This window comes from Ambystoma mexicanum, chromosome 11 (assembly GCF_040938575.1).
Source record: "Ambystoma mexicanum isolate Mex_15411 chromosome 11, UKY_AmexF1_1, whole genome shotgun sequence".
In the NCBI taxonomy this organism is placed as follows: Eukaryota; Metazoa; Chordata; class Amphibia; order Caudata; family Ambystomatidae; genus Ambystoma; species Ambystoma mexicanum.
This window is the reverse complement of record NC_090934.1, coordinates 1020361695-1020378719: the sequence shown is the minus strand read 5'-3', so window position 1 is coordinate 1020378719 and position 17025 is coordinate 1020361695. Positions and strand designations below refer to the sequence as shown.

At 45.9% G+C, this 17025-nt stretch overlaps 1 protein-coding gene across 3 annotated transcripts in view; it reads right to left on the bottom strand.

The window, feature by feature from the left end:
* SLC24A1 (solute carrier family 24 member 1) overlaps positions 1–17025 on the bottom strand; it is a 334300-nt gene that overhangs the window by 234432 nt on the left and 82843 nt on the right. For all 3 annotated transcript variants that reach the window (XM_069624244.1, XM_069624246.1, XM_069624245.1), the window contains exon 3: positions 1279–1341. In XM_069624244.1, coding sequence (XP_069480345.1) covers positions 1279–1341 — 63 coding nt within the window. The remainder of the gene's footprint in view (positions 1–1278; positions 1342–17025) is intronic.

Below are 17025 nucleotides of genomic sequence, written 5' to 3'. Positions count from 1 at the left end.
TAGGAGGTAGTAGCGAACCACATTACTGAAGCTAAAACAGCTTTGAGAGTAAGGTCAGGAGAACCATTATCATAGAGGTTAGAGATAAGAAAGGGGAGAGAAGGGAAGAGAAGATAGATAGGCCTCGTTGTGAATGAGACAATTGTAAATCATTGAGAAAGACAAGTTTGGGTATGTGGGGAACTGAGCTAGGATCTCTGGGGTGGGAGGAGGGGGGAAACAGCCAATAAGGGGTCCCAGACTTGGAGGAAGAGATAATGTGATATTGGAGATGAAGCAAGGAAGCAGGGAGGTGGAGCAATGAATAAGATGTGAGGCCCCTGTAATAATGAGATTATTGTGGCCAGTCATGGAAGTAGATGTGGTTAGGGCTTTGGGGAAGAGAGCCATTCTGCTGGGGTAGAAAGGTGGTTAACGAGCCAAAGAAGGGGAGGACCGTTTAGCCATTATCAGATGAAAACTGAAGAGCTTCTTAACCCTATCCAAACCCCAGCTCCTGATGGTGGAAAGTCTAGTGTGCATGTGCAAGTGGACCTGGAGGACCTTGGGAAAAGTCTTCTACAATTACTAGGACAAGAAGCAGATGTCAGATGCACAAGAGCCAGGAGTTAAGAAAGGAATGTTGTGACGCTTACACCCCAGGACTGTGAGTGTCTGTGGAATATGGTTCCTACCGAGAGGAGTCCTGGAACTGGCTTGGTAAGGCCAAAGACTGTGAAGCTGAAGGAGCGATCGCCTCTTGAGCGTTGTTGAAAATGTTTATGGGGAACCCAAAGAGAACTTATCCTGTGGTTATTACTAGTCCTTATTGTGCCTTTAGAACTAGATGGAATATATCTTGTGGACACTGTGGAACGTTGTTAAGGGGGCTGGAATAGGAGGATCCAGCCTACTGCTGTTGGAAAACAGTGTTTTATGTTACATATGTTTCATTTATTTCACCCAGCCTATAAATAACCATAATAAACCCCTTTTGAGGCAAGCATAATCCTCTACTTGTGCCTTTTATTGATCCTACACACCTTCGCCACAGTGGTCTCAGGTGAAGGCCGTAGGTTCTATTCAGGAGTTGTGAATTGGCCCCCTGAATTGGCATTTGTTCGAAGCATGCCCACATCATGGCCCTCATAATGTTACTTTCTTTCCCTGCTGCTTAGTTTCTCACATGTAAATTAGGAAAACTCAAAAGCTTTGTTGTAATAACACAAGGCATTAGATAGGTATGCAGGTTTTATGCAGTAATTCATATACTAAAATACAGGCTGAATTGGTACCTACCTTCAGTCTGTTGCTGTCTTCTGGGTTCTTCGTGTCCTCACCAGTAATCGACCCATTTCCTTTCTGGGAAAAAACAGGCAAAGGAATAATGTGAGCTCACCATGAATTACAGTCTCACTTTGTGACAGTTTGTTCCTCAGGATCTGCCATTGGGTGGCCGTATGAGCTCTAGTGGCATTTACATTATAGTCAGTGAAGCATAGGGAGGAAGACACAGGTAAGTAGCCCCCGTGGACTATGCTTTTCTAGTATGCATACAGCATTGCTCATTTCTAGTACACATAAACATGAGAATGTCTTCAGGCATCCTCAGTTGGGGTGTCTAGGAGTTATGCGGTTGGAGGGGCAGTTTGATAGTAGGATGACCTCCGTTAACTCTTATTGTGTGGTAGTGTTGATAACACTGTAGTTTCCTTCGAATTGAGGAGTACTGTAAGTTGCCTTCTACTACCCTCTTGTGGGTTGGTGAGAGGACTGGACTGCAATTTTCCTTCACCAAGATATTGGGCAGTGGGAGCCTTCCATGCCATTTCTAGAGTGGAGGAAAGTAAGGCACTTCCAGGACCATTTCCTTTCCAGAATCCCATCAGAATCCCTTTTATTCACCTGAGCAGGTCTGACCCCAGCACTCTGTCATTGTTCATGGATCAAGCCCAAACAACAAAGGAGATTCAGTTTACGGTGTGTTATATCTTCACCCTCTTGTACCATGCAATCTCTCCAGCTTTCTCTGTCCCATGACCCTCCTTTCATCACTATCCTACTGAATTCCTTCATGTCTTTATCACTCAATCTCAAAACCAACTTTTGTTTTCCCACAGTTTGAAAAGTGTTTCCTAATATTTAACAAGTCTTTGGCAATTGCTGCACCACGCTCCATCAAATTAAAAAACGAAAAAATGCAATGGTTGGCAAAGCAGTTTCAATTACTCTATTTTTAATTTGAATGATTGGTGTGGTGTTCTCAATGATGAATTCTGTGTTGATTTACTATATAAAATTGGACTTTGGAAGGAAGGAAGATTGAGCCAGATAATTGATTGAGCAGCATGCCCCCCACCCCCATACTGCAGGAGTTTGGATGTTTAGTCTGGTGTAGGTGCCCCTACTATTACATCTGTAGTGATGACCTGTTCCAAGAGCTGAAAAAAATGTAGAGTCCACTATATAAGGGATCCCACTTCCACACTTAAAAAACAGTGTTTAACATTGTAAGTGAACACATTTGACAGCATATAATTGGGGTGTGTCATTTATATACTGCTTTCTTTTGCCGGAACCCTCACCTCCCCTTGAACCAAGTATCTTTTTTTTACAGACAACCACCTCTTGCTACCACTTGTTGCTCCCCCACATGGGTCTGCAACCTGCAGCCCTCCAGATGTTTTGGACTACAACTCCCACAATACTTCATTATTGGCTAGGCTGGGTAGGGCTGGTCGGAATTATAGTCCAAATCATTTGGAGAATCAAACGTGGAAGGCCCCTGTGTGGCTCTAAAAAGAACTGGATACCAAAAATACATTATTTAAGTTCTAAAGGTTGTCAGGATGATTTTGACTGATCTTGTAAGTTACTGTCCTTGTAGACCTTTTCATAAATATCTTTAAGTTTTAGAACTCATCCCCCAGGTTCTTGTGTCTCAGTTAGTTTCTTGTGTGATCAGGAACTTTCTCTCATGGTCCTTAGATTAAGCACATTGCTGACTGTTTCTGATATTATATACACTTTCTTCCCTGTGGCTCCTGTATCTCAATGAATCAGTCTGAATTATCATTGCAGGCTCTGCTCTGCCTACGCCTGAATAACCAGGTTCCCTGGTTTGTAATGTTCTGTACAAGTCCTAGCATTCCTTATTTGTATCATAATTGTTTCTCTAAATTCACTTGAAATTCCATCATGCCTTTTCAGCATCACATTCTCTTCATGTAGTAATTCAGTTTGCAAATGTTTTGCAGCGTGCCAGGTTTCTTTCCTCCCCAAATTCTTATCACAACCTCCTTCTTGAAAGTGGGGAATTCCCGCTTACAATGGGTGTTTCTTTTATTTCCAAAAGGTTGGTGCACAATCCTTCTTGTTGACATGGCATTTCTCCTTGCAACAGTTTTCTGAACTTTAACTATTTTTCCTCTCCAAAATGTTCCTACACCTTCCTTTTTATTAACAGGGCATTTCAACTTACAACCACTTCTCCTTTGCTACAAAAGTCCTGCAATCCCCTTCTCCTACTTCCTGCTCCAGTCATCAATTCCTTTTCACTGGTTTAGGGGTACTCGTAGTCCCAGCATTTGCTCAGCGTACTAGAGTTTTCTTCGCCTCTGCCACATTGGAGCGGACCTGTGGGTTCTTGCCTGCTTCTCCCAACGTATCCCTTGTACACAGTTGTCTTCTCTATTATTTGTGTGAGTGTTCTCACTTAACCTCTGTGTCGGGTGTCTCCACTCTAGCTCACATAGACTCTGCTTCTCCTTTGTGACTCCATTCACACTGTGCAGCGCTACCTCTTCTTACTCTAGCCTCCTCCGCTTCTGTGTTTGTTTTTAAGCTGGCCCGAGTCTGCCCTCATCCCCACTGTTCCCATGGGGTTCTGTATCTGACACAGGCTTTTGGGCCCTTCAATGATTCTCAGACAGTGTAGTCTTGCAGTTTAAGCTCATTGTCATATCAGCAGGTCTGTCAGGACTGTGCTTACTCCACACCTTCAAACACCTTCCACTTCATTCATCTCTTTTCACCTTCGCTGTTGGCACATCATCGATCATCTGAAGATAGATTGGGGGAACTGTTTTGGACAAGGAGTTTCTGACACTTTGTCACAGTTTCCTCATTTTTAAATCTCATCTATGTGGGCATGCACTTTAAGCGCAGAAGTTCCTTACCTCTTTAGGAGTTTCTGCACTTGAGCATCAGCTGCTATCTTATATTTTTCCCCATTGCGTGCCTATTATAACGGGGAAAAGACTGTGTTGTTGCTTATGTACTCTGCATTTGTGGCCTCCAATAATAAATACAAATCTTTCAATCAGTCAAGAGTTAACACTCTCCTTGACCCCTTCAGCCCTCCCGTCGTCGTCTTCGACTTTGCTGCTTTTCTTTGATAAAATTACAGGCAGTTTGACTGTGCCTTTTGCTAAGCAGAGCCAAGTCAGGCTCAACTGTTGATCACTATATAGCAGCAGTGGCTCATTAACTAACTCAGTCATCATCCCAGTCCATCCTTATTGCTTTTTTGTAGAGCAGGTTTTCTTTTCATCTATCCTGGCCAACTTTTTGGAGTTCCATGTCCGGTAGGTCAGAAAAAGGAGGCGGACAAAGAGTTGGCAGTCTACCTGAAATTGTAGTCAAACAATAATCACAAGGTCTACCTATCCCTACCAAACAGGGGTTTTCCCTACCTAACAGAATCTATCTAGGGTGCTCGTCGTCAGTGAGGTCGTCCAAATCAAAGTAGTCCATCCTCCATCCAAAAACGCCCTACAAATTATCAACTAACAAAACAAAAAGAGTTTCCAGGAGAATTACTCCCTTCTCAGTCTTAACAGTCTATCTTGAGATAGTTCCTTGTAACATAGTTAATCAGTTCCTTTAATTCCTCAAGGAGACCTTTCCACTTTCTCTCAGGTATACCTTGTCTTGCCTTATTTACAGTTCCTTGTTTCTCTATTGGAGCCTCTTGACTTGTATTCCTCTGGATGTCTTTGATATCAATATCTCTCTCTCTTGCACTTGTTTCACAGTTTCTCATTCCCCAGACACCAGTGTCCCCAGTTTCTTTTACCACTTTGTTGCCTTGTAAGTACTTCCCTCTCTGGAAACCACCATGTAGGTTCTTCTGTTCTTCTTTACTATTGTCTTGGTCTTCCCAAACACTGAGACAAGAATTGCCAGTCTTTTGACTTTCATCCCCATCTTGAATGCTTTTGTAATCACTGGGACGAATGTGACGAGCCCCTCTGGATTCAATATATACTCTGCTGATTTTACACCTACTGGGATGAGTATGATGAGTCCCTTGGGATTCGTTATACTCTTTGCTGCTTTCACACTTATGGACACGAGTATGATGAGTCTCTCGGTATTCATTATGCTCTATAGTACTGTTACAGGTACTGGGATGAGTATTATGAGTCTTTTGGTATTTGTAATACTCTCTGCTGTTTAGGGTTTGCCCGTTGCCCCTCCTGGGTCCCCAGCCATTCCTGTTACCTGTAGCTTGTTGGTTTGGCACCACCAGTTCTTCATGTGGGGTCGGGATGATGCTGTCTCGAGGAACGCTTCCAGCATCTTTCTTTCCTCCTCTGCTTCGCAGCTCCATGGAGATTCTTTCTGGATGGGCTTAGCGTTGTTGTCAGACCTCTTGATCCACCTCCTTGAGGTCATGCCAACTGAGCCAATAGACTAACCCAGACAGGAAAGATGTAAACCACTCCAAATCTTTTACTCCAATGCCCACTCGGCCTGAGAGGACAGGTACAAGACACCCATGGTGGACAGTAGCAAATCGCATTGAATGGTCGAGCAGCACACGTTGAAGTGGGCCTCCACCATTTGCATTTTAAGTGCATCTTCTACTGCCTCCATACTAAAACTGGGCACAGAGCTCAACTGATATGAATGCAGCTTGTGATAGTCCATGGGCCTCTGAAGGTGAGTTGCAAAGAAATGCTACATAATATTCCCAAGAAATGGGAAATGGGGCAAAAATATATAAATTCTCCATGGGCAAGATATGTATTATTTTAACAGTGGCAGACTCTCATCAGGTTTTAATCCGTATGGAAGAATGTCTTGCATTAACGAAGCATTCACAAAGTAAAGAATTTTAAGCTTCTCTAGGAACTCTTTAATTCTAGAAGTTGTAAGAATATCACTATCAAATAAAGTTGCTTCAAGAGATAGAACTTTGTATATGACATACAGTATTACGACCAATTGAAACAATTCCCAGGATGACACATCTCCACTGTGGTGAATCTGATGATATCATCACTCCTTTTCCAGAGGTACCCTCTTCTCATGTGGCCAGGGGACGGCAGCCCGCTACCTGATCCTGACCCTGGGAGCAGCTATAGGAGGGAGCCCCACATGAAGGAGGCGACCCTCAGGAGGATAACATGGCATCATCAGAACCAGTCAAATAGCTCCCATTTCCTTTTAGCGATGCTTTCTCTCTTGCTTATGCCTTGATGACAGATTGTGCCACTCTCCCAGAACCTCTAACCAGGTCTACTTCAGGTATTCCACAATATGATAGCTCAACAGCAACATGATTGCCTTGGAAGCAAGACGACACGGAACAACACAGGTTCGATCCCCGGGTCCGCGCTAAGAAACCTCTGGGACAAAGGAGCTAAACCAGAGGGAGACATTTTATGTTGAACCAAGATGAAAAGGTCTGCCAAATATTTGCAAAGCAAACTGAATGAATGGATGAAAAGTACCGAACGAAAATTAATGATAATATGAGCAGATGAGAAGTGCCGATACTCTGTTTTGAAAACAAATACATACACGTCTTTGCAGGAGAGTATACCAGGCAGAGTCAAGTATTTGAAAGGAGATGCACACAAGTCCTGGCAGGAGCATACACCAGGCAAAGCTAACTATATGAAAAGCTGTGAAAGAGACTATATCCAAGACCTGGCAGGAGACTACACCAGGCATAGTACAGTATGTGTGATAAATTGATGTAGAACGAAAGCCTAAGGAAGCATCCTACACATAAGACTTCGAGCTGTTGTAAATCTGGAAAGAACCTGGCAGGGGAGTATACCAGGTGACCTGCAAATCTGGGTCCCGCCCCCAATTTATGTGAAAGGAGAATCCTAAGGAGGACTCATACCCTTAGGATTGTAACCTGCTTTTAGTGTAAAGAGAAACCTGGGGAAGGGAGCCATTTCCCCGGGAGTGGACTGCAGTATCCAAAGGAGAAAGTTTGAACTTTTTGGTATTGGTAAAAGGAACCTGGGGAAGGGAGTCATCCTCTGGAACTGTGAACATTGGCCATTTGGAGCTTTTTGGTTTGGATTGATAACTTTTGTGTTAGATTGGAACATTTGCAAACTTTTGAAAACAAGAGACAATATCCTTTGCACCTTAGAGTTAGTTTTAGAGTGTGTGGGCTGGAATAGGATTTCAGACACAGGACGTATTCTTACTTTGGGACATCTTGACAACTGACAGACCCATTTGTTTTTGTTGAGGATGGGAAACATATCCTTAATTAGGGATAGTGAGACGTTTTCCACCCCTCTTTTCATTTAATAAAAGTTTGTAACCAAAACAATGAGCCCTCTGTGTCTGCATCTCATTCCTGGATCGGGCTTAGTTGACACAAACTGGTGGACTCTCAGGTTTGAGAAACTTAGCAACCAAGCCTCCGACCCAACAGTAGCTACAGACAAATCGATTGGATTCAACCTATGTAGTAGCAGGGAAGAATTAGTACCACCTGGGGAGAACATGTTAATTCCCACTGATCTGGTTCTAATAGCACCTGCAGGCACCTACATTAGGTTAACCTCTAAGTCTGGCCTGGCTTGCCGATATGGCCCAGGTATTCTAGCAGGCATCATAGATCCCAACTATAGAGGTGACGTAAAGTTTCCAAGGCATAAATTAGTTTTCTGAAATTGCTTAGCAGAATTTGCCAATTAAAATATTCTTGATTGCAGTGGCCACCAGGGGGCGCAAGAAGCTGGAAGCCTCTGCTTAGACCTCCAACCTTGAGGTCCAGAAAAGTTGACTGAGCCCCCAGTGACACCCCCCAGGCGCAGAAAACATGACAGCAGGGTTTGCAAACCCACCCAGCACCCAATATCCCAAGACCGAGGAGAATCGGTCCCCTGCAAGCGGATAACGGACCCGCTGACTTTTGTTGGAAAAGTGAAAATAAAATCCTGCCTGCTTTCCCGAGGCGAAGGAGGAGGAGCAATCGGCCTCTGGACCTATGCAGCACCAAGAAGAGGCACTAAAGGGGCCTGCGTGCAGCTGTGATCCTGGGCCCTCACCTCACGGAGTAGCGAGGTGGTCGTACCTTCCCCCCCTCATTGTGGAAGAAGAAGGAACAGCACAGACCGGAGCCGAACAGAACATACCTCGTGGAGGCGGAACACTGCATTTCGCACTCGGAAAGGGCACAGTGCAAACATAACCGGCAACAGAGATAAACTCTGCCCGGCGGTGGGCCGAGGTAGGTGACACAGCCCACCTCATCTGCAGGAGCATCCTGATGCTGGCGGGAGAGCGCCTGCCAGGACCTCCTTAGGCTGAGGCATGAGAAGGAGAGACAGTGCGCGGTAGAACACGGGCGGACCGCACAAATCACCTAAAAACCCCTGTGCACTGTTAGTTCCTGTTATGCTCACCTCCTCTCCGCCGGGGCGTTGGACGCTGTCGACTCTTCGTTCTGGCTTCCCTTAACTCCCAGCCAGGTCCGGATAGCTCTGGAGAACCTCCCCGGGGACTGCCTCTGTGAAATATAAAAGGGTGATGAGTGGTGGGCGGACCTTATGGCACCCTCTCCTTTCCCTTCTGGTTAGGACCCTTATTGGTGACTGGGCCTGATGGCTCTCCTGGTCTATTGTAATGAAGGGCTCTCCGTCCTGCTATCCTTGCAGGGGTGCTTTCTTTTTGGACCAGTTACTTCACTGATCCTTGCGGACTGACCCAGGCCAGCTGTGGTGTAGTCCTGCCATTTATTGTCTTTTCCCCTTTTTACAGTTCTTTTGTCTTCTTGCTTTGTCTATATGTTCGTGATGATTAATTATTGTCCTTGTATTAACTTGTCTTTCTTTCGTCTCCTCAGGTGTCACTGAGGCCTTTAGAACTCATACGGCATGCAAAGATTGTCGCTGTGGGCCGAAAACATGAAGAACTGGTATGTAGTGCTTGAGTGAGAGCGCGAGGGATTTTAGGCACTACACGTGTCTCCTATGTGCTCACCTTCTATTTTTTCCTTCCTTTGCAGCATAGCGGTTGATGCGGGAGTTAACTCCACGGTAAGTATGTGTAGGCTGCGCAAGTATTTTGAGCGCGGCGCGTGCCTTGATGCGCTAACCTTTCATCTTCTTTTGCAGCGTTGCAGTTGTGGCGAGGTGTCAACTCCACTGGTAAGGGAATGCGACTGCGCGAGTAAACTCAGCTCTGTGAGTGTCTTCAATGCGTTAACTCTCCCCTTCCTTCTTTTACAGCACAGCGTAGCGGTTACTGCAGTGAGATGTCAGCACCAATGGTAAGTATTGCTTCTTCAGTAGCCTGGATCAGGATCGCGGTGAACGTCTTGTTGCATAGGCAATGTAACGCGAAGCACAGATCTGCATGTGGGCGGGGTTTAAATAGCCTTAGGCTGTCTTAGCCAGGCCCTGCCACACCCGATAGAAGGTGCTGGGCAGACCCTGCCATGCCTATTTCTTGTGCACAATGCACGTGCAGGCTGGTTCTGGCAACAGGACTGGCTTGATGTTCCACATGGTTGGTCTTCTTTTATGAGCCTGGCGCCCCAGAGGCGCCAGGACAACGTCCACCGGGCTCCATGAGGGTTCTTGGATCCGTCCATGAAGCCCCGTGTATGGGGGCGATGGATGGCAATGACAGTTCCGGGGAGAACACCACGTTGGTGTGCTATTTCCACCCCCACTATTGAGAGCAGGGCAGCCCAAAGAGGAGGAGACCCCCTGATTGTACCCACATCAGGGACCACAAGGATCTGACATTGGCTCCCCAACGACGCTCTGGAACCTATGCTGGATGTATACGAATTGTTTGAACTACAATTGTTCGAATTACAATTGACCTTTGTGCAATTGACCGAATTGTGAAGGTCAATTGTTACATATATGCGGGGGGAAACCCCCCGCAATCCCCATTATATATATAAATATATATATATATATATATATACATATATATATGTGCGGTCAATTGTGCAAAGGTCAATTCGGACCCTCGACTTTCGGTCAATTAGGTAATTCGAACAATTGTGTTCGAACAATTTGGGTAATACCCCTATGCTACACGTGCAAAGTGCTTTCACAGGGTGAGGAAACTGCAGCCTGTTGGTGGCTCCCCCCAGTCAAGCCCCAATCTCCTGGAGGGGCAAGAGCTGCCGGCCCAGGAGGCCCTCACTGCCAAGAATACACCTCCCAGGAGAAACTAAGCCCAGTGCACCTACTGACCAACAAGACCTCAAGGATCCCAGGTCAGTGATAGGGTTGGGCCCCCAGTCTTGAGGCGTGTGCCCTCCTCTGAAACTTTGACCAGGAGGGGAAAAGGGAAGGAGGTAAGTGAGCACCCAACCTAGGGAGAAGTGAGTGACTTACCTGTAACGATCCCCCTGGAAGGGAAACGCCCCCAAAAATAAAAGCGGCTAACTAACATAGGTGGAGCGGACAAGAAAGGCAGGGGCCCAGAAAGGGACCACATCCAAATACACACCCTCCTGTGAACTGCTCCCATGTGAGGGAGATCCCTGACACAAGAGAGATTACCCAATATAAGGATAGAAGCCAAGAGACAGAAGCTCACAAATGGTACTGAGGACACAAATTGTTAAGAAAGCAGGGACTCCGCGGCCTCTCTGCCTGCCTCTTGAACTGGTGACTCCAGTGTGGTGTGGGCCCACGATATAGGGGCGGGGGCCCGCCACGGGAACAGGAATACGCATTCTGGGTACAAGAAGAAGCCATACTATAGATTGATCTGCCGCACCGGGGCATCCGAACCACTGGTGGAGGTGAAGGAGCCCCATAAAGAAAGTAGGGGGCGACGCACATGCGCTGAACTCTGAGTGTTCAGAAATAAAGCAGAAATTGGGTACACCCCTCTTGTCACTGAGCTCAAGACCCCCCACTAACCCAACATGGCGACCTCAGGAACTGACTCTGCTGCAACCAAGGGAGATGTGGCAGCCCTACTTGAGGAAATTAAGACTATGAGGGCAGACACTGAAGGGAAGGTCGACAGAATCACCCAGAGGATCGACAAGATGGAGGAGCGACTCGATGGAGTTGAAAACAATCAGACCTCGTTAACCACTCTCTAAACACAGATCGATCAGAGAATAACCAAACTGGAGACCCGGGAAGAGGAATTCCGCCTAAAGATGGACGATTTGGAAAATCGTGAAAGGCGGAACAACCTAAGACTCTTTGCCATCCCGAGTAGAGAAGGAGAGTCCGAACAGGACCTCCATGAGATTATGAAGCTCTTATTTGAAGATGACTCTATTGACGAACCAAAAATTGAAAGGATACATAGAGCAGGGGGCGCTACCGGAGGCCCGAGAACCGTCCTGGTCCGGTTCCACAACTATAGTGACAAGGCCAGAATTTTGGATAAAGCAAAACGCAGTGGCCCAATCACCCTTGATGCAGCGAAAGTGATGATCTTCCAAGACTTGTCATTACTGACGCTGGCCCTGAGATGCATGTCCATGCCCCTCACAAGGTGATTAAAGGAACAAGGAGTCCGCTATTGCTGGGGCTACCCTTTCTCTCTAACATTTGAACTGGAAAGTCGCACGGAAAGGCTGAGAACCGAGAGGGACATAAAAAAATTGCATGACCGAGGTTCTGGGCAACCAGGAGGATGGGCAGAACCAGGACGGAAGGCGAGACGACAACTGACAGTGGCACATTCAAGGACCAAGACAGAGACGCATACCAGGCTCCAGGAAATACAGGAGGATGAATGCATCCGCAAGAGCCGATACCTAAAAGACTTTGAGAACATGGACACATCGACTTAAAGGACTGTGGTGACCCTGACAATGCAGGAAATCGATGGTGCAGAACACTGTGAGAGCCTCGGAGGGTTAACCCCGGGGCGAGATCACCTTGAGAATGCTTCAGAATTGCTGGGAGTAGGCTGGGTCCCGAGGCACCTTGGCGAGAGCCGTTGGACCCAAGGACCTTCGACTGCATGAATGCCGTTTTAAGTGGGGACGGCCGGACTTCAAAAAGTTACGGTAACTTTGGACTAGAGCGGCTTTCGAGAATCCAGGGTTCTCGGAAGGGGCGCTGGAGTGAGTCTTGGACCTTTGCGGCCAAGGTGACGTATCAGGTAAGGGGGAACACTCAGTATGAGTACAGTTGGGGATTTGGGGAACTGTGAGATGTTTGGGGGGAGGACGAAGGGGGCTCAATGTTACTGTTTCAGGAAGGGACCAGAAGGTTTACATTCCCCATTAGTGGTCCGAACTTGAATGGGTGATGTTACCCGGGCAGTATCAGATGCCGTTATGGGGGTGGGAAGGGTAAGGGTGGAGGGAAGGAGTAGGAACTGGATCTTCTTCAAGCATGAAATGAATGGTGATACGTGTGCTGAATTACGGGCTTGGCCGCTGGGGCCTATCAATGGGTCGACAAGTGCACTGAGGAAGAAATGGCGGTAGACCCAGTCCCTCAAGGGGGTAGCCTCCTCAGGGTGGGAACACTAAATGTTAAGGGATTAAACTCGCCCACGAAAAGGTCTCTAGTGAGCAGGCAGGGAATTTCGAAGAGCGAGACTTGATGTGATGTTTCTGCAGGAAACTAAATATGCACGTGGGGAAGAACGTAAGATCCTGGGTCCGAGATGGGGGGTAGAACACTGGGGCTCGTGCCCCTTGCAGAAAGCTGGAGTGGGATTCTCATCAGGAGGGGATTGAATTTGGAGGTGACCAAGGAGTGGGCAGATGTGGAAGGTAGAGCTCTCATGATTGTGGGCACCGTTCAGAAAGTGACCTTCACACTGGCAACAGTGTACTCCTATAATACGGGCCAATCTAGATTTCTGCAGAGAACGCTCCCGAAAATAATGATGGAGGCCCTTTGTTCCATGGGTAGAGGGAGTGGGGAGGGAGGGGAATGGTAATGTAGGTAATGTGTTCGGGGACGGGCGGGGAGTGAAAAGTTGACGTTTATGATATTCTCCGAACAACGTTTTTCTAATGTGTGAAATGTTTTTGAAAACCTTAATAAAATAAAATTTTAAAAATATATATATATTCTTGATTAGCAAACTATCCCATTTGATAAGCAATGTTGTACTATTATTTTTAAGGTCACCAGAAGTTATCTGTACCCAAAACATAAAATGAGCATTAAGAGAGCATTCTTGTGTACCGCGGGAGTCAAACGTTAGTGTGAGGAGGTAGGCCTTGCAATTTATTTTTAATTCCACTAAACCTGCAGCTCAAGCAACTTAGTTTACCTACTGGACCTAAGAGAAATACACTCGACCCATGGCAATGGATGACAAAAAATTAGGGGTGTACCAAATAGTAGATTTAAGTATTTGGCCGAATAGTTGAACAAAAAGGGAGATGCTTGTGTAAACCATTCAAGGAATTAATGATCAGAAAATAACTGTTCAATAACAGCACAGCTTGTATTTTTCTGCATTCATAGATGTCCGTTGTTGGGTAGGGCCCAAACAACTAACACTAGCACAAAAGTATAGTATGGATGTATGCAATCATTGTGAGTGGAGACTGGGATGTGTCTACTTGTACTATCAAATGTTCCTTTTGGGACTGCCCAGGCCTCCAGATAAGGTACGTACCTCGCCTTTTTACGCATGAAAATCTTGTAAATATGACAGCTTTATTATTTTCCTGTGTTTGTTTGTTTGTTTATTTGATATGGCGCAGCCGAGACCCGTAGGTAGTTGGGCGCAAGCATTACAAGGTTACTTATCAGCTTAGTTGCAGAGTAGTTATATACATACATAGTTATATACAGGCATAGATATTTATACAATGTTACAGTGAGTGAACATATTTACAGAGACAAATTTGCAAAGTACCAGCTGGTCATGCATGAGGGTGGTACAGTGGGATATATACAATTGGAGTAGTGGTCAAGGAAAATGAGCTGTCTGGGTGTGGGGGAGATTCAGCAGCAGCTCACATTAGGCATCATTGGTCCATAACCAAGCTAGAGCTTTTCGCCTAAATGAGGGGTAGGGTTGGTCAGTTCCAAGCTCTAATGGGAGTTTGTTCGAGGATTGGGCAGCAGTGACTGGGAAACTGGAGCTGCCAGCTGTGTTCAGTTTGTATCTAGGAACCACTAGGGTGAAGGCGTTAGCCGATCTCATGGGCCGGTTTGAGATTTTCCTGTTTATTCTCTCTGTGAGGTACGGAGGCGCTATGTTATTTAAGCATTTGGAGGTAAGGGATAGTGTTTTGAGGAGGACCCTTTATTTTATTTTGAGCCAGTCAACATTTCTTCTGAAGGCAGAGATATGATCTCTATTGGGAATATTTAGAGCTGCTCTTAGGGCGTTGTTTTGGAGTATTTGCAATTTGTCCATGATGTACTTGTTAGAACCCGCATAAAGTGCGTTGCAATAGTCCAGTCTAGATATTATGAGTGCGTTGGCTAGAGTGATGCGGCTAGTTTCAGAAAGGAATGGTTTTCAAGCTCAGATCAATTTGCAGGTTTATGCTGAGGAAGATGCTAGTGAGTTGACTTGCTTCTTGAGGGTAAGCGCCGAGTCAAGATAGAAGCCAAGGGTTTTAACAGCAGGTACCACTTTAATGTCGTTGTTGTCGATATTGAAGGTGGCATAGTTGGGGTCAGGTTTTTTTAATGGCCGTCTCGGAGCTTAGGATTAAGAGCTCAGTTTTGTCGTCATTCAGGCAGAGGCCATGGGATGACATCCATGCCTGAATGAGGAGGTATATCTTATTTACTAAGGCTGAGTCCTCCAGGAAGTTGCCCGAAAGGGGAATGAGGATCTGGGTGTCATCTGCGTAGTTAGTGTAAGTGACACCCACTCTATCTAACTTGTCGAACAAGGGCTTAGTAAAGATGTTGTACATAGTGGGGGAGACGCAAGATCCCTGAGGTAAACCGCAGGGGACTTGAATGGGATCTGCGGCTGCGAGAGGGGAGAAGACTCTCATGGTGCGGTTCGCCAAGAAGGATTGAACCCAAGTTATGGCATCACTTGAGCAATGGACGGCTGACCTGAGGTGGTTACATAAGATGGAGTGGTCCACTAGGTTAAAAGCCGCCGATAGGTCAAGGAGGAGAAGCATAGCTGAGTTCCCTTTGTCCTTTAGCTCGTCAATTTGAGTCTTAAGGTCGATCAAGGCTGTTTCTGTGCTGTGGAGGGGCGGAGTCCAGACTGACGTGATCCTAGTAGGTTGTTGGCTTCTAGGTAGTCCTGTATTTGTAAGTATGCTACTCTGTCGAGGATTTTAAGTAAAAAGGGGACCGTAGTGATAGGTCTGTAATTAGTCGGGATGGATGGGTCCAGAGTTTGTTTTCTGATCAATGGAAGCACCCAGGAGTGTTTAAGGTTGTTCGGCACTAGGTTTGTCGTGAACGAGGCATTAATGAGCTTAGAGATGAAGGGGGCTAAATCTCTAGCTGCATCCTTTATACTTTGGGGTGGGCAGCTATCTCCTTTGCAATTGTAGGATTTGAACGAGAGTAAGATTTTTTATGTTTCAATAATAGAGATTTTCCTGAAGCTGAAAGGTAGGGTGGTGCAGTCCTGAGTGAGAGGAGATGGTTGCTGTTGGGGTATTGTCTCTGCTGGTAGGAGCAGTGAGTCTTTCTTTTTAGCAATTTTGATTTGGAGGGATGTCATTTTATTCGATAAGGCATTTTGAATGTCAATACACCATAGCTGGTCCTTGGGGGTGTTATCCACCTGTGGTATGGGAGATTCCATTTTGCGAAGGATAGCGAAAAGTTCCTTGGTGTCTGATTTAGCCTTGGTTATTCTGTTGTTGAATGTATTCTTTTTTGTTCTAATTATTTCCTTTTTGTACAGTTTAGAAAGGTTTGCTAGTCTAAGCTTATTTTCCTCAATGGGCGAGTGGTTCCACGTGGATTGTAGCTTTCGGTTTTGCACCCTTAATTCCTTCAATTGGGGTGTGAACCATGCAATGAGGTGGGATTTCTGTTTACTTTTGCGAATTTTGACCAGTGCGATAATGTCTAATGCCCTAGTCATGCTGCAGTTGAAGGTTTCGACTAGTAAGGTAGGATCTGTACTGTTGGATGAGTTATTGAGGTCAGGGAGAAGATATGGTAACAGCTTTTCAGCTGTAATGTCTTTTTTGCTCCTAGTAGCGTGAGAAGGTGCCATGACTATAGTATTAGGGCGGATAAGGCCCAGGGAGGCAGAGAAGGTGATTGAATAGTGGTCATTCCACGATTGCGGTGTGGTGTGGTGTTTGTAATGGTAATGTTGCAGTTCAAGTTGGCAACCCAATCTAAGGTCCTTGCTTTAGTGTGTGTTGGAGTGATTACTTTTTGTGTCGGGCCATAGTCCTTTAGAATAGCAACAACTGATTGGGCATGTTTGTTGTTATTATTGTTAAATCCGAGATTAAGGTCGCCCATAAGCAATATTTGCAAGTGGTCTTTGGTATTATTGGCTAATATGCAGTTTAAGTCATCTTCGAAGGAGCCTAGTGGCCCATGAGTTCTGTAGACCAAGTGTATGGTTAAAGTCCGGTTGTTCAGTTGTTAGAGAGGTGGAGTTTGGCAGTGAGGGTCTCACAGGATTGGTTGGGTGGAGCATTGGCAAGCCTGAGAGCTAGATTGGTTTTGTGGATAATGGCTAGTCCACCGCCTCTGGCGTTAGGTCTGTCTGCTCTGAGTATCTGGTATCCTTCTGGTACAGCTATCATAAGGGCAGGTCCTGCAGCCTCATGGAGCCATGTTTCGGTTATGGCCAGTAAATCCAGATTCTCATTGGTTAGTGTGTCTGCGATCTCGGTAGCGTGGGCCACCATGGATCTGGCAT